The sequence below is a fragment of the Cuculus canorus genome, chromosome 5, assembly GCF_017976375.1.
Source record: "Cuculus canorus isolate bCucCan1 chromosome 5, bCucCan1.pri, whole genome shotgun sequence".
NCBI classification, from domain to species: domain Eukaryota; kingdom Metazoa; phylum Chordata; class Aves; order Cuculiformes; family Cuculidae; genus Cuculus; species Cuculus canorus.
The window spans coordinates 4,289,437-4,310,224 of record NC_071405.1 but is presented as its reverse complement, the minus strand read 5'-3'; the positions used below and the strand labels follow the sequence as shown (position 1 = coordinate 4,310,224).

At 45.0% G+C, this 20,788-nt stretch overlaps 1 protein-coding gene across 4 annotated transcripts in view; it reads left to right on the top strand.

Annotated features, from left to right (window-relative positions):
* Window positions 1-2: 2 nt before the first annotated feature.
* WDHD1 (WD repeat and HMG-box DNA binding protein 1) overlaps window positions 3-20,788 on the top strand; it is a 41,374-nt gene continuing 20,588 nt past the window's right edge. For 3 of the 4 annotated variants that reach the window (XM_054066818.1, XM_054066816.1, XM_054066814.1), the window contains exons 1-13: window positions 3-97; window positions 1,426-1,521; window positions 3,964-4,075; window positions 7,938-8,089; window positions 10,794-10,905; window positions 11,928-11,978; window positions 12,522-12,617; window positions 15,000-15,092; window positions 15,369-15,475; window positions 17,879-18,014; window positions 18,178-18,373; window positions 18,559-18,752; window positions 19,744-19,928. In XM_054066818.1, the coding sequence (XP_053922793.1) occupies window positions 1,445-1,521; window positions 3,964-4,075; window positions 7,938-8,089; window positions 10,794-10,905; window positions 11,928-11,978; window positions 12,522-12,617; window positions 15,000-15,092; window positions 15,369-15,475; window positions 17,879-18,014; window positions 18,178-18,373; window positions 18,559-18,752; window positions 19,744-19,928 (1,511 nt within the window). In that variant the 5' untranslated portion in view covers window positions 3-97; window positions 1,426-1,444. The remainder of the gene's footprint in view (window positions 98-1,425; window positions 1,522-3,963; window positions 4,076-7,937; window positions 8,090-10,793; window positions 10,906-11,927; window positions 11,979-12,521; window positions 12,618-14,999; window positions 15,093-15,368; window positions 15,476-17,878; window positions 18,015-18,177; window positions 18,374-18,558; window positions 18,753-19,743; window positions 19,929-20,788) is intronic. The other variant, XM_054066817.1, reaches the window with a different exon arrangement.

Sequence of the window (20,788 nt, the reverse complement as noted above, 5' to 3'; positions counted from 1 at the left end):
TCCTCTTCCTCCCCGCCCTCCATGACGGCGCCAGGCCCGCCCCGCCGCCAGCGCGGGAAGCAGCCGGGAGCGGAGACGGCCCTTCGGCTGCCCTCGGGTATGTTCGGCTCGGTTCGGTCCGGTTTCGGCCGCGCTCGGGTCTCTTCGGTTCGGTTCGGTCCGGCTTCGGCCGCGCTCGGGTCTCTTCGGTTCGGTTCGGCCGCGCTCGGGTCTCTTCGGCTCGGTTCGGTCCGGCTTCGGCCGCGCTCGGGTCTCTTCGGTCCGGCTTCGGCCGCGCTCGGGTCTGCTCGGTCCGCCTCGGCTGGACTCTGCTCTGTTCGGCTCTCCTCATCTGTGGTCGGCTCGGTTCGGCAGGACTCGGCTTGGCTCAGCCTACCTCCAGCCAGACTCGGCTCCTCTTGGTGAGGCTCTGGCCCAGGTTGCCCAGAGCAGTGGTGGCTGCCCCATCCCTGGAGGGGTTCCAGGCCAGGTTGGATGGGGCCTTGGGCAGCCTGATCCAGTGGGAGGTGTCCCTGCCCGTGGCAGGGGGTGGGACTGGGTGGGCTTTGAGGTCCCTTCCATCCCAAACTATTCTATGATTCTATGATTGATTCTATGATTCTATGATTCTATGATTCTATGATTCTTGGCTCAGTTTGGCTGAGTTGGGCTCAGTTCGGCTGTACTTGGCTTGGTTCAGCCAAGCTTCTGCCGAACTCAGGTCTTCTCAGCTCGGTTTGGCTGAACTTGTCTCTTCTCTGCTTGGTTTGGCTCAGTTTAGCTGCATTCTACTTGGTTCGGCCCAGCTTCAGCCAAACTCGTGTCTACTCAGCTTGGTTCGGCTGAATTCAGCTTGGTTCGGCTGAACTCGGGTCTTCTCGGCTCAGTTCCGCTCATTTCAGCTGCACGTGGTTTGGCTGAACTTGAGTCTTTTCAGCTCAGTTTGGCTGCACTCAGTTTGGTTCAGCTGAACTTGGCTCTTCTTGGCTCGGTTCGGCCCAGTTCGGCTGCACTCAGATTGGTTCAGTCTGGCTTCAGCCCAGCTCGGCCCAGCTTTGGTCCGACTCAGCTCTTATTGGCTTAGTTTGGCCCGGCCCAACTCAACTTCAGCCATGCTCAGCTCAGCTTGGTTCAGCCTGGCTTTGTCTGGACGTGGCCAGGCTTGGCTCTACTTGGCCCGATTCGGCCACCTTTGTATGCGCTCGACTGGGCTTCAGCCCAGCTTTGGCTTGGTTTGGCTCAGCCTTGGCTGGGCTTGGCTCAGCCTGATGTGGCTTCGGTCATACTCGGCTCTTCTTGGCTCGGCTTGGCCCAACTCAGCTCGGGACAGTCGCCCCATCCCAGCACCCCTTTATGCGATGTCCCAGCACCTCTGCTCTCACTCTGCAGCCCAAAGCTCTTTCCTCCTAAATGCATTTAATTTCTCTGCCTTTTCTTCTCTGTAAGTGAACAGGTGGGAGCCAAGATGCCTTCTGCACAGAAGCCGATGCGCTACGGCCACGCTGAGGGCCACACCGAGGTCTGCTTTGATGACACTGGAAGGTATGGACCACATCCTACATCCCTGCCCCCAAGGCAGTCTGGGGTGGGATGCTCCTGCCCTGCTCCCCCTACTCCATGAGGTGCTGGGGTGGATTTGTAGCCTGGCTTGGGCTGGGAGATGCTTTGGTTTTGCCTGCATGGCTCTGGGATACATTTTGATGCCCCAAGTTTTGAAATAATTGATTTAGAGCTGAAATATATGCATATAGATATGAATCATGGAATGGTTTGGGTTGGAAGGGACCTCAAAGCCCATCCAGTTCCAACCCCAGTCATGGGCAGGGACAACTCCCACTGGATCAGGTTGCTCCAAGCCCCATCTAACCTGGCCTTGAACACCTCCAGGCACATATACATGAGGACTTAAAAATAGAGTTGAAGAAACCCAGTATTGGGTTTGCTGTCTCTTCTTGCTTTCTTGTGCCAGTTCTTGAATGCATAAATGTAAACTAAGTATTTGCCATTACCTTTTATTGATTAAGGATAAATAGTAAACCAGAAATCAAGCCCTCCCAAAATGAACTTGTAGGTAAGTCTGACATTGAATATAGTTTAAGTCTGTATTCTCTTATTCTTTTCTTTAGTCCATTAGCCCTGGTACAAAAACTACTCTTAACAGTTAGTCTGATAATCCCTCAAAACCACAAAAAGCCCATTACAATGCGAGTCTTTAAAAAAGGATACAGAAATCTCTGCCAGATACCTTGCTTTGCTGCTTCTGGGCTCCCCGGCATCAATGAATTCAATATCTACATTGTTGAGTATCTGTCAAAGTACAGCCCTGACAGGGTGAAGATCAACATCACAACTTCACCGCTGGCTTTGTAACGTTTTGCTGTTTCATTAGAATTGTTTGGGACTGCAAACAACTCTAGAAAAAAACGAATCAGAGAATGATTTGGTGGGACAAAACCTTTGAGAACAAGTCCAACCGTACCTGTCCACTACTAAACCAGATCCCTCAGCACCTCATTAACCCATCTTTTAAATCCTTCCAGGCATGGTGCCTCCACCACCTCCCTGGGCAGCCTCTGCCAGGGCCTGAGAACCCTTTTGGGGAAAAAAATTTTCCTGATGTCAAATCTGACTCTGCTCTGGTGCAACTTGAAGCCATTTTCTCTTGTCCTGTCATGAGTTAGTTGGGAGAAGACACCTTCACCCACCTCGCTACGCTCTCCTTTCAGGCAGTCGTAGAGAGTGATGAGGTCTCCCCTCAGCCCCCTTTTCTCCAGGCTGAACAACCCCACGTCCCTCAGACACCTCTCATAACCCTTGTTCTCCAGCCCTTTCATCACCCTCGTTGCCATCATACGAGGCTTGATTATAGATCCACATTGTTTTTGATTAAAAATCCCACGCAAGCTTCTGCTTGTTTGCTCTGTGACTTCAGGTTATTGTTTACTGCTTTAAAACTGTGACAGTTAACTCCAACAAACCTGAATTCTGTATTAACTTTGTTTTAAGGATTCTCTAGGACTGGAACGTGTTAAGCTTGTTAAACTTCAGTCAAGCATGCATTAATACTCTTTAGTTTTGCCCTCAACTTCGTAATCAGCTGTAAGGTAGTTTTTCAAAGGCTTAAGGAGCAATTAAATGCCCAGTTCTTGGAGAAATTAGTGCTAATTAAGCCCTTTGACAGATTTGCTCTAAAGTCCTGGAAAAAATGGATTGGCGGTGATATCTAAGGGTGAGTTCAGATGAATGCCAGAGGTAGCTAGTTGTCAGAGACTCGAGGTGCTGTGTTATGCTACCAGATGTGATTTTCCCTCCTCTGGAGTCCTCAGCACAGGGAAGACATGGATCTGTTGGAGCAAGTTAAGAGGAGACCATGAAGATGATCTGAGGGCTGGAGCACCTCCTGTACAAGGACAGGCTGAGAGAGTTGGGGTTGTTCAGCCTGGAGAAAAGAAGGCTCCAAGGAGACCTTAGAGCAGCTTCCAGTACGGAAAGCGGCTCCAAGAAAGCTGGGAAGGGGCTCTTGATCAGGGAGTGCAGGTATAGCATGAGGGGGGATGGTTTTAAACTGAAAGAGGGGAGATTGAAATGAGATCTGAGGAAGAAATGTTTTCCAGTGAGGGTGGTGAGGCCCTGGCATGGGTTGCCCAGAGAAGTGTTAGCTGTCCCCTCCCTGGAGGTGTTCAAGGCCAGGCTGGATGGGGCTTGGAGCAACCTGATCCAGTGGGAGGTGTCCCTGCTCATGGCAGGGGTTGGAACTGGATGGGCTTTAATGTCCCTTTCAACCCAAACCATTCTGTGATGCTATGATGCTAATATGTTACTTTGGTAAAATAAATGCAAGTATTCACTGTATCACATAGGATTTATTGTGTTTCAATTAAAAAAGAACCCAACACTTTAGTACGGTTTTCATTCTGGGATTGGAAATCACAGTGGGCTTCCTCTCCGTTCCCGACTGTTAACAAATCCTCTGCCTTTCCACAGCTGCATCGTAACCTGTGGCAGTGATGGAGATGTTAGGATTTGGGAAAACCTGGATGATGATGATCCCAAGTCCATTACTGTGGGAGAAAAGGCCTATTCATTCGCTCTGAAGGTAGGGTAGTGAATGGAAATCCTGTAAGTTGGGTCATGCTGGTGCCGATAGACAACGTGACTGCGCAGATGGTGGGTTTTCAAGCTCATGTATGCTGCTCCTGTGGGTAACATTAAGCATGTTCAAGGATAATATGCAGGAAAAGGCAAGGATAACGTGGTGCGTAGCACATTTTGGTTTGATATATATTAAATACATAGATCTCTGTCTTAAAATTAGTGTATAGAAAAAATAAATTGAATGCAGTTTGAGGAGCAGCAGTTATTTAAATTTGAGCATAGGAATATATCCTACCTTTGTGTGTAAGAGAAAATATTAAAACGGTATTGAAAACATGATTTTCTGAAATACACAGACATTTAATTGATTAAATGTGGCTATAGACTTGTTGAATATTTTAACTGGATTAAGTATTTTATATAAACCAAGAACACTTCTGACAATTGGTTTAACAAGACTGTAGAGGAATTATTCCTCGTACTAAACTTCTGTAATACTTTCTTTTTCCCTCCTCTTCCTTCACATACAGTCATACTCATTTCTGACTTTGATCTCCTTTCCGAGAAACAAACCTAGCAATTTAAGCTAATTGTGCAGTGAACTTTTTAGGCTGTTTCAGTGTTTTCTCACAATGTGAGCTGCAAAGTTTTCCAGCATAAGATGTGATCATGAAGTATTAGGAAAAAGAGCAGAGAAGTTCTTTTATGTGGGCTTGTTCCAAGGAATTATAATCTATATTAATCAAAAATTACGTTAACAAAGTCAGCGTCTGATAACACTTTGGTCATACGTTTTAATAATTGGTTGATAGTTGGCTCTCAAAATTGTTGTTCAGCCCTAAGTTGCCTCTGAGCCACTGTCTCCAAAGTCAGAACAGGATTCTTGCTTGCAAAAGTTGTAATGATTAGCGAGAATGCTGATTACAGGCAGTTCTGTAGTGTGACTGACTGGCATCTAAAGCATAACTTGCTCTGTTTCTTTTAATGTCGAGGCAGTTCCTTTTACTCTGTCTTACAGGAGTTATTATTTGTAAATAACAAGGCAAGTAAGTTCAGAGAATCATAGAATGGTTTGAGTTGGAAGGGACATCAAAGCCCATCCAGTTCCAACCCCCTGCCATGGGCAGGGACACCTCCCATTGGATCAGGCTGCTCCAAGCCCCATCCAACCTGGCCTGGAACCCCTCCAGGGATGGGGCAGCCGCCACTGCTCTGGGCAACCTGGACCAGGGCCTCCCCACCCTCATTGTGGAGAATTTCTTCCTGATGTCTGATCTAAATCTCCCCCCTTCCAATTTAAAGCCATTCCCCCTTGTCCTGTCACTCCAGGCCCTTGTAGAAAGCCCCTCCCCAGCTTTCCTGGAGCCCTTTTCAGTGCCCAAAGCTGCTCTAAGGTCTCCTCGCAGTCTTCTCCAGGCTGCACCACCCCAACTCTCTCAGCCTGTTCTTGTGTGGGAGGTGCTCCAGCCATCGGATCATCTCTGTGACCTCCTCTGGACCTGTTCCAACAGTTCCATATCCTTCTTATTTTGGGGATTCCAGAACTGGACACAGTTCTCCAGGTGTGTTCTCACAAGAGTGGAATAGAGGGGCAGAATCCCCTCCATCTCCCTGCTGGACACACTTCTTTTGATGCAGCCCAGGACACGATTGGTTTCTGGTCTGCGAGCGCTCATTGCTGGCTCATGTTGAGCTTCTCATCCAGCAGCACCCCAAGTCCTCCACAGGGTTGCTTGCAATCATGTTCTCCAGCCTCGCTTGGTTGGAAGAAACCTTTGATATCATCAGGTCCAACCGTACCTGTCCACTACTAAACCAGATCCCTGAGCACCTCATCCACCTGTCTTTTAAATACCTCCAAGGGTGGTAACTCCACCACTTCCCTTATTGCCTTATATGGATTTGTAGACTATAAAATAATTCTTTCTACTATGCATGTTTAGCTTGAGAATCCTCACGGTATTTCCTTTATGTGCAATTACATACACTGTTACATTACATTAGTAACAGAAGGTCTGAAATGTTGTCTTTGTGGCAGTCCTAGAAGAAGAGAGGCATTTCAGAAGGCTACACCAATTCTTCAGATATTGTGTAGTTGGCTTTGCGGTGAGAAAGGAAAATTTTATAATGATTTTTTCAACTACTTGTGATTTTGGGGGTTGGAACTAGATGATCGTTAAGGTCCCCTCCAATCCTAACTATTCTATGATTCTGTGATTTTGGAGAGAAGCATGAGAGGGGAAATAAATGAGAATTGACAGATATGTATTATATTTTAAAAGTAATCATTTGAAAGCTTATTCAGAGCTACTGCCTTAAGTGAAACATCTCTGTTATATCCCTTTTAACATTCCTTGTGTACCTATTCCTCAAAGCCTGTATAATCTATTTTCAACACTGATTTTTTTAGGGTATTTTGCTGTTGATTTTCATCCCATTACCTTTTCACAAACCAAGTGAGGTGGCTTGAATCACTTCTTTCAGCAAATCGTTGGCAGAGCTAGAAATTGCTAAAACATAATGCATAGAGGAGGGAGAATCCTCGTTTTAATTTTTGACACCAGTAGGAAAAATCCTCTGCTCTTCAGTTGATTGTAAAGTGCTTTTAAAGTTCTGAGGGATTTTTTTTATTCTCAACAGTGAGATTAAGAATGCTTTTTGAGACTTAACTTTAGGAAATCTGATTTCAAAAGTTATTCTTTTTTAATGAAAATGCCATGAGGAGCTGATCCGAGATGTCAGTGTAACCTAAGTAGTAAATCTCATCTCTGATTTAGTCAGGGTATTCCGTGCTGGCTGCTGCTTTGTTTATTTTCAGGATTTTTACTATAACTTTAAGCAATGTAGGAAAAAAAAAAGCAACATCCCTTCCCCCTAAACCCAAACAAAACCCATTTCTTTATTTATCTATCTCTAAAACTTACTGCTGGGTACAACTGAGGAGTAGTATTGCCAGTTAAAAAAGAGATATTACTTTTCCAAGTATAAGATGATTTCTTTTATTTTGCACTTCTAATCTGGATACGTTTTTAATGAACATCTGCCTTCTGTTTTCTGAAGAGAACTCAGCTGTAGTTCATGAACTTCTCCTCTTTCCTTGGTGGCATCTAACTGAGCAGTTTGGTCTGAGGGTGCCCTCTCCTGATACCGCAGTGTATGAAACCTACCAGGAAGGAAGATGCTTCCTATTCTGACAGCTTTCTTGCCTGTGTAAAATGAGTAGATTTTTCCATCCACCTGAAGATGATCAGACAGTTCTCTTTGACATTCATTAGCGTGTTTGAGTATTCATTATTTTAGTAACGACACGGGTAAGGAAGGTCTCGATGCAGTAAGTTACCATGTAGTTAGCATGATTAATTTTATGTTTTTTGATATTCATAGAATCATGGAGTCATAGAATGTTTCAGGTTGGAAGGGACCTTAAAGTCCATCCAGTTCCAACCCCCTGCCATGGGCAGGGACACCTCCCACTGGATCAGGTTGCTCCAAGCCCCATCCAACCTGGCCTTGAACATCTCTAGGGATGGGGCAGCCACCACTGCTCTGGGCCAGGGCATCACCACCCTTATATTAAACCTGGCAGTGCGTTTTTACAGGACTGAAAGTAGGAGAATAGTTTTTTCTAGTTTTTACTAGTTTGGTTAAGGTGAAAAAATATGAAAAGCCACTGCCCTTGTCTGTGTTTTTTGTGAAGAAATAGAAGTTAAAGAGTATTTCCCCAGCGACTCTTACTGTCAGACCTCTCTTGGAACCACTAAAGTTAACCTGCCCAAATATCGAGATGATCAGAGTCATTTTTTTGACTCATTTGGCATAAATGTGCCTTAACTGACACATTTTATGATGGATTTTGTTTTCAGAATGGAAGACTGATCACAGCGGTATCGAACAATACTGTTCAGATACACACATTTCCCGAAGGAGCTCCAGATGGCATCCTTACTCGTTTCACCACGAACGCAAACCACGTCATCTTTAATAATGACGGTACCAAGATTGCTGCTGGATCGAGGTAATCTATGATGAGAAACATTGCTGTCATTCAAAACCTGGCAACACCCTCTCCTGCTGATTTTTAGCAATGAGATCATTAACCCATGTACCTCTGACAGTTTTAAAGTTTGACGAAATGCCTTCCAGGGGTGGAGAGGAAGAAAGGAATGAAAAGAGCTTCAGAAAACGATGCTCTGAGAGATGCTTAATCCACCAAATAATTTTAAATGGTATTCTGGTGTTGTGAAATAATTCCTTTCCTTTGGAAGACATGAGTGTTTTCAGCTTTCACTCTTATGGTGTATTTAAGCATAAGTCTTTGCTCATATGGATCTCATTGCAGCGTCAATGATTTTGTGACTTTGTGCTAAGGATAATGTCCTGACTGCTCAGGATCACGGTGCTGCGGACGTGTGTACGCAGGCAGAGGTTAGATGGATTCTGATGTGCGCAAGAGCTTTGAGTCATTGTTCTCTGGCATAAGTATTGTCACCATTCTGCCAAATGATAACAGATGAAAGATTTGCCTTGAGGGAATTAAATGCATAGTTCACTTAATTTCTTAGGGCAGCATGTTTGCTTTTACATATTGTACGCTAGTCCTTTGGCAGAGATCGCAAAATAGCAAGCAGGCAATTTTTATATACTTATTCAAGGTTCAGGTGATTCTTAATTGGCTTTTTGAGGAGGGCCACAAACATGATCCAAGGGCTGGAGCACCTCCCACCCAAGGACAGGCTGAGAGAGTTGGCGTTGTTCAGCCTGGAGAAGAGAAGGCTCAAAGGAGACCTTAGAGCAGCTTCCAGTACTGAAAGGGGCTCCAGGAAAGCTGGGAAGGGGCTCTTGATCAGGGATTGCAGGGATAGGACGAAGGGGAACAGTTTTCAACTGAAAGAGGGGATATTGAGATGAGATCTTAGGAAGAAGTGTTTTCCTGTGAGGGTGGGGAGGCCCTGGCCCAGGTTGCCCAGACGAGTCGTGGTTGCCCCATCCCTGGAGGTGTTCAAGACCAGGTTGGATGGGGCTTGGAGCAACCTGATCCAGTGTGAGGTGTCCCTGCCCATGGTGGGCGGTGGAACTGGGTGGGCTTAAAGATCCCTTCCAACCCATTCTATGATTTGGTGAGCTCTGGGCTGCTGTAGGCCACTCAGACGGTCTGCTTGCCTTCCTCCTGGAATTTGCCCTCCACAGTAGAGGCAGCAGAACATTGCATCTGCTCCCTGCCTCCTCTAAGTGGAAATTGAACCAGAAAGGAATTTGGATGAATAAGATGGACCAACCACTCTGGCAGCTGTGGAGCAGACACACCAGCTCCACCAAAACCTGGAGGCTGGGCAGCTGTGGGCAGGGACTGCTCTAATCTCTAAGTCTGACAGAGATCATGAGTTCGGGCCCTTTGCCAGCGCTTGTTTCTGAGGGAACAGCTCTGCCCCAGGATCTGACTTTGATTAGAGAGATTAGGCAGACAGCGAGCTCTTTCCTATTCCTAAGACTTTTGCAAAAACCCAGGGGTTCTGCAGGCTGGCCAAGGCGCTCGTGTTAGAAAAAGGAGATCATAAGACTATGAAGCCAGCCTTTCAGTGTTATGTACTGCCCTTCTGTAACATGTCAAAGGAGAGGAAGACAGTCATGAAATGAAGGAGTGCAGCTATGAAGGATTGCTTTTAGTTGTCTCAGATTTCCCGAACTTTTACATGAAGTCAGCGAACTTCAGTTTTGTGCAAGTTCATCATCCAACTGGCTGCCACACTTCACAAGAACTATTTGCAAAACAGTTGTGTGGCTTCTTAAATAAACAAATAACCCTATGCCTTTATTATCTTTTTTTTTATGCCTTGCGTTGTGGAGTTCTCAGCATGGGAAGGACTTGGCTCTGTTGGAGCAAGGGCAGAGGAGGCCATGAAGATGGTCCGAGGGCTGGAGCACTTCTGTTCAGAGGACAGGCTGAGAGACTTGGGGTTGTTCAGCCTGGAGAAGTCTCCAGGGAGACCTTAGAGCAGCTTCCAGTACTGAAAGGGGCTCCAGGAAAGCTGGGAGGGGCTCTTGATCAGGGAGTGCAGGGATAGGATGAGGAGGAATGGTTTTCAGCTGAAAGAGGGGATATTGAGATGAGATTTTAGGGAGAAATGTTTTCCTGTGAGGGTGGAGAGGCCCTGGAACAGGTTGTCCAGAGAAGTGCTGACTGTCCCATCCCTGGAGGTGTTCAAGGCCAGGTTGGATGGGGCTTGGAGCAACCTGATCCAGTGGGAGGTGTCCCTGTCCATGGCCAGCATAGTTGGAACTGGATGGGCTTTAATCTCCATTCCAACCGAATCATTCCATAATTCTTTGACTCTACTGAAAACCTCTTCTTAGAGGAAAACATTTCTTCCTAATACCTGATCTAAAAATCTCCTCTTTCAACTTAAAACCAGTCCCCCCTATTAGGGTGTATGGAATATTATATTAAACAGGTATACATACGGTCCGAGTGTACATAAAACCTTCTTCAAGAAGCAACTTTATTTTCTGAACTTTGGAACAAAAATTATTTCTGATAGAAATAGTCTGGCCTTGCTCCTATTGTCGTAAGCTTCAAGAGTCTCATTTTCCCTTGAAACATACTGCGTTGAGAGCTGTAACTTCCCCAAAACATTTCCCAGTTTTTATTGCCATAATCACAGAGTTTGTCATTGTTCGTATCAAAGTTAATGCTTTTATGTCTTTGCTGTTGTGATCTACAGTGACTTCATGGTCAAAGTTGTGGAGGTGACTGATAGCAGCAAGCAGAAAACGTTCCGAGGGCACGATGCTCCTGTTTTAAGCCTGTCTTTTGACCCCAGGGATGTTTACCTGGTAAGAAAACTTTTATGTGTACTTTCTGCTTTGAAATTCCTCTTTCCTGGAAAGAAAATTACTTCGAATGTTTTTACAAAGAAACCAGTGCCTGGACACATGAGACTGCTTCATTGCACCTGACCTTCCTGATAACGGAGTGTGTCACAACTTGTTCCCCTCAAGGAGAACTCAGTCTTTGCTTTACTGTTGTTGATGTTAGAATCATAGAATTATAGAATGATTTGAGGTGGAAGGGATCCTAAAGCCCATCCAGTTCCACCCCCTGCCGTGGGCAGGGACACCTCCCACTGGATCAGGTCGCTCCAAGCCCCATCCAACCTGACCTTGAACCCCTCCAGGGATGGGGCAGCCACCACTGCTCTGGGCAACCTGGGCCAGGGCCTCCCCACCCTGAAAGTGAAGAATTTCCTCCTTTTGTCTAATCTAAATCTCCCCCCTTCCAATTTAAAGCTATTCCTCCTCATCCTGTCACTCCAGGCCCTTGGAAAAAGTCCCTCCCGAGCTTTCCTGGAGCCCCTTTCAATACTGGAAGGTCTCGATAAGGTCTCCTCAGAGCCTTCTCTTCTTCAGGCTGAACAACCCCAACTCTCAGCCTGTCCTCATAGCAGAGGTGCTCCAGCCCTTGGATCATCTCTATGGCCTCCTCTGGACCCATTCCCACAGTTCCATATCCTTCTTATTTTGGGGGTTCCAGAACAGGACACAATACATGTTCTTCTGGAATCTAATGCTGATCTGATTTTAGAGGGGAGATGTCTTGCTAAAGAAATTTAATTGTTGTGAATAAGTAACTGACTTGAAGTGTGAGGGTTTGAAATTACAATAGCTTGGAGTGGAGTACAATTATCAAGGTAACAATATTAGGAGGTTTTAAGTCTTAAAATTATTTAAACCAGGAGGCTTTCTTTATAAAACTGCCCGTATATTATAGCATTGGTTACAGGGATTCTTTCAGTTTTGTAGTATTAAATTCTCTGTGCCTTTAATTATTAATTTGTTTACAAAATTCTCTTCCATAGGCATCAGCGAGCTGTGATGGCTCTGTCAGAGTGTGGAAAATTGCAGATCAGGTAAAAGCATGCTTCTAATATAAAATATTATGTTCCACTCTGACAGTGGCAACTTTTGGGGCAATTAGACTAACAGCCTGGGGCTGTGGCAGTGCGATGTGTGTGTTTGTGCTATAATTTGAGGATATAGCTATTTATTCTCTGTACTGCTATGGAGAGGTTCAGGCTGATGCACGTTGCCTTGCTGCACTTCATCTGCATTTGACAAATGCATTTGGCCAGACTTCTCTGAAACCTAAAAATATGTGAGCTCATTTGTTCTGCGCTTGATTGAAAACACTTGTTCTGTGATCTTATTTCTGTTACAAGCAGTTGTATTGTCATTAAAATAGCTTCAGATCTATATTGGCAAGATACAGTTTTTTTGCTTTTGAGGCAGCATTTATTATTGTGTTTGGATGAAAGGGATTATTTCAGTTCCAAAAAAAGAATATATTTTTTCCTTTTATTTTTTTTCCCCTGCACTTTTCCCTTTAACAATTTGTACGATAAAGTAGATTTTCAATGAGCTAGAAAACTCATTTTTTAACATTGTATTTTCAGACCTGCGTGACAAGCTGGCCACTGCTGCAGAAGTGTAATGATGTGATAAATGCTAAATCAATATGCAGGCTTGGCTGGCAACCTGGCAGCGGGAAGGTAAGTGACATCGGATAGCCACATCTTCATTCTTCTTTTCTCTTTGGGAGTCCAGCAGTAGAATTCCATCTGGGCAAACCCAAATTGCAGTTCCTAGGACTAAGGAATCATAGACTTGTTTAGTTGGTAAAGACTTTTGAGATTATTGAGTCCAACCGTACCTGTCCACTACTAAACCAGATCCATGAGCATCTTGTCCATCAGTGTTTTTAATCTCTCCAGGGATGGGGACTCCCACCACCTCCCTGGGCAGGTTCTTCACAGAACCCTTTCTGTGAAGAAATTTTTCTAATCTGAACCTGCCCTGGTGCAACTTGAGGACATTTCCTCTCATCCTATCACCTGTCACTTGGAAGAAGAGAGCAGCACCCACCTCGCCATGGCCTCCTTTCATGAAGTTGTGTGATGAGGTCTCCCCTCAGCCTCCTTTCTCCAGGCTGGACAATCCCAGGTCCCTCAGCCCTCTCATAACTCTTGTTGTCCAGCCCCTTCCCCAGCTCCATTCCCTTCTCTGGATGCGCTCCAGCCCCTCAACGCCTTTCTTGTAGTGAAAGGCCCAAAACTGAACCCAGGATTTGAGGTGCAGCATCACCAGTGCCGAGTACAGGGGCACAATCCCTTCCCTGGTCCTGCTGGCCACACTGTTTCTGATACAGACCAGGATGCCACTGGCCTTCTTGGGCACAAAGGGAATATTTGGGGTGAAGTTCACTTTTAAGAAAAATAAAAACCAGAGAATGATTCCTTGTTGAAGCTTCAGACCGTGTTGGGCGGTGGTCCAGCTGTCAGCCCTAAACAGTGTTCAAGAGTCAGCTTACACTGGATAGGAAGGAACATTGTACGCAAGGGAAATAATCAAACTGCTCTCAACAGAGCAGCGAAGAAGTTCAGTCTTTCCCTACTTGAAGTAAACTTGGCCCTATCGGTAATCTTGCTCTGTAAATACCCCTGTAGTAAGTTGTTCCCTTTCTTTTCATCTGAAGAACTGCAGGTCTGGTGCCTTGTGGGTGTCTGGTTGCATTAGTCCTGGGTATGGATCACTGGTCACTGCTCAGGTGGGCTGAGTCAGTGTGGCTCTGGCTGTGGCGCGTGACCCAGAACAGCTCTGCAGAGCAGAGGGGTGGAAGGAGCCGGTAAACGTGGACCTGGATGAAGTGCCTGGAGTCCTCAGCACAGGAAGGACATGGAGCTTTTAGAGCGAGTCCAGAGGAGGCCGCAAAGATGATCTGAGGGCTGGGGCATCACCCATACAAAGACAGGCTCCGAGAGTTGGGTTTTTTCAGCCTGGAGAAGAAAAGGCTCTGAGGATACCCTAAAGCAGCTCCCAGTACAGGAAAGCTGGGGAGGGGATCTTAATCAGGGAGTGCAGGGATGGGATGAGGCGAAACAGTTTTCTGCTGAAAGAGGGGAGATTGAGATGAGATCTTAGGAAGAAATGTTTTCCTGTGAGGGTGGGGAGGCCCTGGCCCAGGTTGCCCAGAGCAGTGGTGGCTGCCCCATCCCTTGGAGGTGTTCCAGGCCAGGTTGGATGGGGCTTGGAGCCTCTGATCCAGTGGGAGGTGTCCCTGCCCATGGCAGGGGGTGGAACTGGATAGGCTTTAAGGTCCCTTCCAACCCAAACCATTCTATGCTTCTTATGAGGCACACCTTGCCGTACTGGAAGTAAAAGACAGGGAACTGAAACTTGGCCATTGGAAAAAATTGGTTTATGGCTTCTTCTCTTGCCTGTGATAACAGCGTGGCAGAACCTATTTGTCCTTTATTGACATTTGAATACACTGGATCTAAAGAGTATTCTCCAGGGTTTTCTCACAGTTCTTACCTGAATAATCTGTTTTCCCTGACTTAGCATTTGTGTCTGCCTGCCAGTGTCCACTCTTTGAAACACTTGGCTGCTGCGATACCATTGCATACAAATTTTCTGTGGAAGAGAGAACATCAACTGCAGTACAAGTGTTTCAATATCCATGTTATGTAAAACCAAATACTTTCTAGGCTAATTCTTCAGGAAAATGTAAGCCTTCTGCTCAGAGCATTGAAAACTATTTATACATGTGTGTTAGCTGTTCCGTAAATAAGAACTTCTAACCTTATGATGCAGCTGTTATGACCTTCAGTTTTCCGCCAGAAAGAAATGAAGAATAAAATAAAACCAGGCACGCTTTGCTATGTTACATGTGGAAAGCATTAAAGAACCTTGTAATTCAAGTTACTTCAGCTTGCTTTACTTTCTTAGCTGGCATCACTTGGATGCTAGAGAAGCACTAAATACTGAGGCAGTCCCAGCTGAAATACTCCTGGACAAAGGAGCTGTGCTATTTGAATGTTCTATTTTAAAGGTACCTGGCTGTAAATTGTCTGATTCTTCTTTCCTTTGAGCAGTTGCTGGCGATTCCTGTAGATAAAGCTGTTAAACTGTACAGAAGAGAAACCTGGGATAGTCAATTCGATCTATCAGATAAAGCCATCACACAGGTAGGTGCAGAAACTAAGTTTTTACTAAATTTTCCAGAATTTAAATGTTATTCTGCTAGAAATTACCTTCTGGACAGTATCTACACCACCACCACCACAGTTTTGAACTCATGAAGTTCACACAGCCCCACTTCTCCAGCTTGTCCAGGTCTCTCTGGATCCCTCTGGATTATTATTATTGCTTTTTATTCTAGAATATCTGTCTTTTAAGCCCCAGAACATGATTGCTGTGTGTGCCTTGGTGGTAATTTGTTTCTCTTTTGTGTTTTTCCTCAGCCCTTAAATGTTGTGGCCTGGTCTCCTTGTGGGCAGTACTTGGCAGCTGGAAGCGTGGATGGGAATGTGGTGGTGTGGAATGTGGAAACCCAGGAGTGCATAGAGAGGTATTCTGTGTTGTTCCATAAATCCCTAAAGTACTCGTCTTGTCTTGAAATAGAATTTTATTATCTTTTCTGCAAAACTTCTTTGTGTGAATGTAGAACTCCGCCTCTTGAAAGGCTTTAATAAGATTTACGGGGCAAATCTGTAAGTTTTCTGAGAGTGTTCTGAAAGCAAGCAGCCCAGAAGCAGCTTATGAAGGCTGCACAGAGTGGAGAGTAGAGCTTTCCTGGGCCCACAGATGGTCTCCCAGGTGGCGATGGGGCTGGGAGTGCATCCAGAGGAAGGGAGCCGAAGCACACAGGTTGAGAGGGCTGTGTCAAATCTCGGGGATGCTGGGAGGCACCGCTCGGTCTACACTGTGGCAAAGGGAGCAAGAGGAGGGCTGTACTCGGTGCTGGTGAGGTGCACCTCGAATCCTCCTACAAGAAGGACATTGAGGGGCTGGAGCGCATCCAGAGAAGGGAACGGAGCTGGGGAAGGGGCTGGAGCACAGAGTTTATGGGGAGCAGCTGAGGGACCCGGGGCTGTTTAGTCTGGAGGAGAGGAGGCCGAGGGGAAACCTCACACTCTCTGCACCTCCTGGAGAGGAGGTTGTGGTGAGGTGGGTGCTGGTCTCTTCTCCCAAGTAACAAGTGGTAGGATGAGCAGAAATGGCCTCAAGTTGCACCAGGGGAGGTTTAGATTGGATATTAGGAAAAATTTCCTTACCGAAGGAGTGGTGAAGGGTTGGAAGAGGCTGCCGAGGGCAGTGGTGGAGTCTTCATCCCTGCAAGAGTTCAAAAAGTGTGTTGAAGTGGCACTTGGGGACATGGTTTGGTAGGCACGGTGGTCTTCTCCATCCTTAGTGATTCCATGATGTACTGAAGGGAGTTCAGGGACTGCTCTATCATTTCCATGTTCTACAAGGAAGCAGCTTCCACAACAGTGTAACTCCTCGTGGTGGGTATAATAGGAATGTGGCATGGTTTTGCCTTCCCCCACCATATCCACTATGCAGAGAAGTATGTTCTGATTCATGTGGTAACTGTTTTCCTTTCTGCATAGCCGGAAGGATCTGAGAACATTACAGTCTGAGAAATAGAATGGGGAAGGACATGGATGTGGATTTTGTTCAGATTCCATAGTCTGGTTTTCTGTGTGCAAATACCTTTGATTACTTCTTAATCTGAGAGTTGATTAAAGGATAGTTTTGATGGAAACAAATTTTCCTCGCATACCAAACCCCAAGACCATGGGCACTGAGATGTATTTTCTAAAGGGAAAGGGAAATACAGATGCTCCTTTCAGCTGTAGGCAAAAAATGAAAAACTGACAAATTGCACTTTATCTTGGTTGGTTAAAAAGGATCTCTTTTTAAAAAAAAAATAAGAAAAGAGAAGAAGAAAAAAGGTATGATTAAGTGAGAGGAGAAGGGATGATTTATCTGTCTGAATATTTTGGGTAAGAAACGTGATTGTTACTGTGACGCTTATTTTAAGAATTAAAGACAGATTATGTAAATAATTAATGGGAGGATTTTTTTTATGAGAATAAAGGGTGGAAAAGACAGAGGATTAACTCATAAGTTTGGTGCAAGAGAAACAACTGAATGTTCTTTTTATAACTGGGTGGTTCTGGAATGTGTGACTGCTGAGGAATTACCTTGTTCTTTCTACATGTACCACAGAATCATTTATTGGAAAAGATCTTTGAGATCATCAAGTCCAAGCATACCTGTCCACTACTAAACCGGATCCCTAATCACCTTGTCCACCAGTCTTTTTAATTCCTCCAGGGATGGTGACTCCACCACCTCCCTGGGCAGCCTCTGCCAGAGCCTGAGAGTCCTTTTTGGGGATTTTTCCTGATATCCAATCTGAACCTGCCCTGGCACTACTTGAGGCCATTTCCTCTCATCCTATCACCTTTCGCTTGGGAGAAGAGCCCAGCACCCACCTCTCTACAACCTCCTTTCAGGCAGTTGTAGGCAGTGATGAGCCTCCCCTCAGCCTCCTTTTCTCCAGGTTAAACAGCCCCAGATTCCTCAGCTACCTCTCATAACCCTTGTTTTCCAGCTCCTTCACTGGCTTTGTTTCCCTTCTCTGGACACGCTCCAGCCCCTCAATGTCCTTCTTGGAGTGAGGGGCCCAATGTATCAGGAGGTGTTGTTTTAAGAATGTGATTCTATTTGATTTTTAAAGCTTAAATGATTTTTTCCACAGAAAAGGAAGACCTATTATATTTTTTATAGTAGTTATTTATGCTAAAGAAACCTATTAGTCATTTTAATATGTGTGAAATCTCTGTAACAGCGCTTTCTAATACTAGTAAATGTTACCACTTTTTACAATAACTGTGAAGAGGTTTCTGCCCTGAGAAGCTTACTAAAGCTTACTAAAAATCCATGATTTTTATATTCTTTTTAGAATGAAGCATGAGAAGCGTTACTCAATTCATGGCCTGGCATGGCACCCTAAGCACAGGCAAATTGCTTATACGGATAATGAAGGAAATCTGGGCTTGCTGGAAAATATCGGTGATGGAAACAAACCAAATGACAAGGTGATCAGTGCCAATTATTTCTTATATTAACCTGCTTATTTAGGTTATCAAATTATATCGAATGTTCTGTGTTGTATATTGGAAGTTCCCTCTTGTGCGTTAACTCATTGTTTGAATTCCATGTCCAAAAGTAGTTTTCTGATATTCATTAGTGTGATTTTAGGTTGCCAGTGCAGCGACAAAAGACTACAATGACCTCTTTGATGGAGATGACGACGACTATTTAAACGGAGAAATGATTGAACCGATGTCTTCCCCGAAGGCTGGAGCTAATGAAGATGATGGGGATGATGATGACCTTATGCCAACTTCAGGCCGTCTGAGACGGACGATAATTGATGATGATGATAACTCACTAGGTACAGGATGAACTAATTTTCCAGAGCTCTTTAGTGCTGTTATTGGGATGTCCTCAGAGCGTCCTCTACTCGGATACATTCTGCCTTATTTTTGCAGACAAAGCCTGACTGGTTAAATTTCTTTACCTATATCTTGTCATCGTAATATGTGTAAGATGTAATTTATTTTATATTTGAACTTCTAGATATCGGGTTGATAAAAGCTAGTTCTAATCTCCTTGAAAAGGAAGATAATGATGATGATGATCAGGCCGGTGGCTTTACAGCTTTGCCACCATCATCTACACAGCAGCCGTTCTATGATGGGCCGATGCCAACCCCCAAGCAAAAGCCATTCCAGTCTGGCTCCACTCCTACACATCTCATGCATCGCTTCATGGTAAATCTCACTGCTGTGTGGTTACGTAGATCGAGTTGCTCCGTTAATATTGTCTTAATCTAGTATTTTCCAAGATTTTTGATTTTGTTTTAAATAATTCACAGTGTGAAACTCAATGGTGGCAAATGGCTTTGTGTCAATGCAAAACTGCATCATGTTATGCTTTATATTTTAGTTGCATTTGATATAGAAATAAACGCTTGGCTATAAGACAAAAGCAAGCTACACAGTTTCATAGAATCATAGAATGGTTTGGGTTAGAAGGGACCTTAAAACCCATCGAGTTCCACCCCCCTGCCGTGGGCAGGGACACCTCCCACTGGATAAAGGTGCTCCAAGCCCCATCCAACCTGGCCCTGAACCCCTCCAGGGATGGGGCAGCCACCACTGCTCTGGGCAACCTGGGCCAGTGCTTCACCAGCTTCCCAGGAAAACATTTCTTCCTAGGATCTCATCTCAATCTCCCCTCTTTCCACTTAAAACCATTCCCCCTCGTCCTGTCCCTGCCCTCCCTGATCCAGAGCCCCTCCCCAGCTTTCCTGGAGCCCCTTTCAGTGCTGGAAGTTGCTCTAAGGTCTCCCCGCAACCTTTTCTTCTCCAGGCTGAACCATCCCAGCTCTCTCAGCCTGTCCTCACAGCAGAGGTGCTCCAGCCTTAGATCATCTTTGTGGCCACCTCTGGATTCGCTCCAGCAGATCCAATGTCCTCCCTGTGCTGAGGACTCCCAAACTGGATGCATTTTTTGCTATTGAATTCTACCAAATATTTTTTAAAAATTCCTTTACAGCTGGAACTTGCGGATATTTTTTAAAGGCTTGTACATTACTTACCCACTATTTCTTTCTAAAAGCAGGTTCTTCACACTTAATTTTGTTAGGAGAAATGTGGCTAAGCCATGAGGGTTTAACAAGTTCCTAATTCAGATGAGAGAGTTACAGCGGGCTGGTTTAGCGCAGTCAATGTGCTCTAATTTTTTGGGTTCTTTTAACAGGCATGGAATTCTGTTGGTATCATTCGCTGTTACAATGATGAACAAGACAATGCTATAGACATTGAATTCCATGACACCTCCATACATCATGCCACACACCTGCCGAACTCTCTGAATCACACGATGGCTGACCTCTCTACGGAAGCCGTTTTACTGGCTTGTGAGAGTACAGAGGAGCTCGCAAGGTAAGTCAGGGCCTTGCTCTGAAAAACCCGTAATATGGAATTACAGTGAGCTAGTTTCAAATATTTCAGCTTTTAATTTCAGCTTTTTATCACTTTTTTGAAATTTTTGGCTCCTGATTATGCTTTTTGTTTGGGGGGCAACTTTTGAGGGCGATTTTCACCCACTTGAAGACTTCAAGAATGCTGAAAGATGTATTTTATTCCCAAAGGTCTCTTTTTTAATCCCATTTTCAATTATATTTATACTGGAACCTTCATGCTTTGCTAGCTCAAAGGAAAATGTAAACATGAAGAATAGTTTTTCAGTCTGCTCAGATCAAAGATTAATCCAAAGAGCTGCGCAATTTCTTTTCACACCATTGCTAAGGAGACACGTTTGGAGATACCCAAGGAATTATAAGTGTGAAGAACACAACTTTATGAAAGATTTAAGCAGCTGGAACTTCTCAACTCTATTCTTGCATTTAAGAATGATAGCAACAATATTTTATTTATTTCTCTGGAAATATCTTGAAGAAACTTTTTTCTTATTTTCACACAGCACTGTGATAAGTTAAAAAAGCACCATTTACCTTTTAAAGTATTATTTGTATTTGTATGTGAGGGCAGGAGCACCTCCCATCCAAGGACAAGCTGAGAGAGTTGAAGTTGTTCAGCCTGGAGAAGAGAAAGCTCCAGGGAGACCTTAGAGCAGCTTCCAGTACTGAAAGGGACTCCAGGAAAGATGGGGAGGGGCTCTTGATCAGGGAGTGCAGGGACAGAATGAGGGGAAAAGCTGCAAGAGGGGATATTGAGATGAGATCTTAGGAAGAAATGCTTTCCTGTGAGGGTGGGGAGGCCCTGGCCCAGGTTGCCCAGAG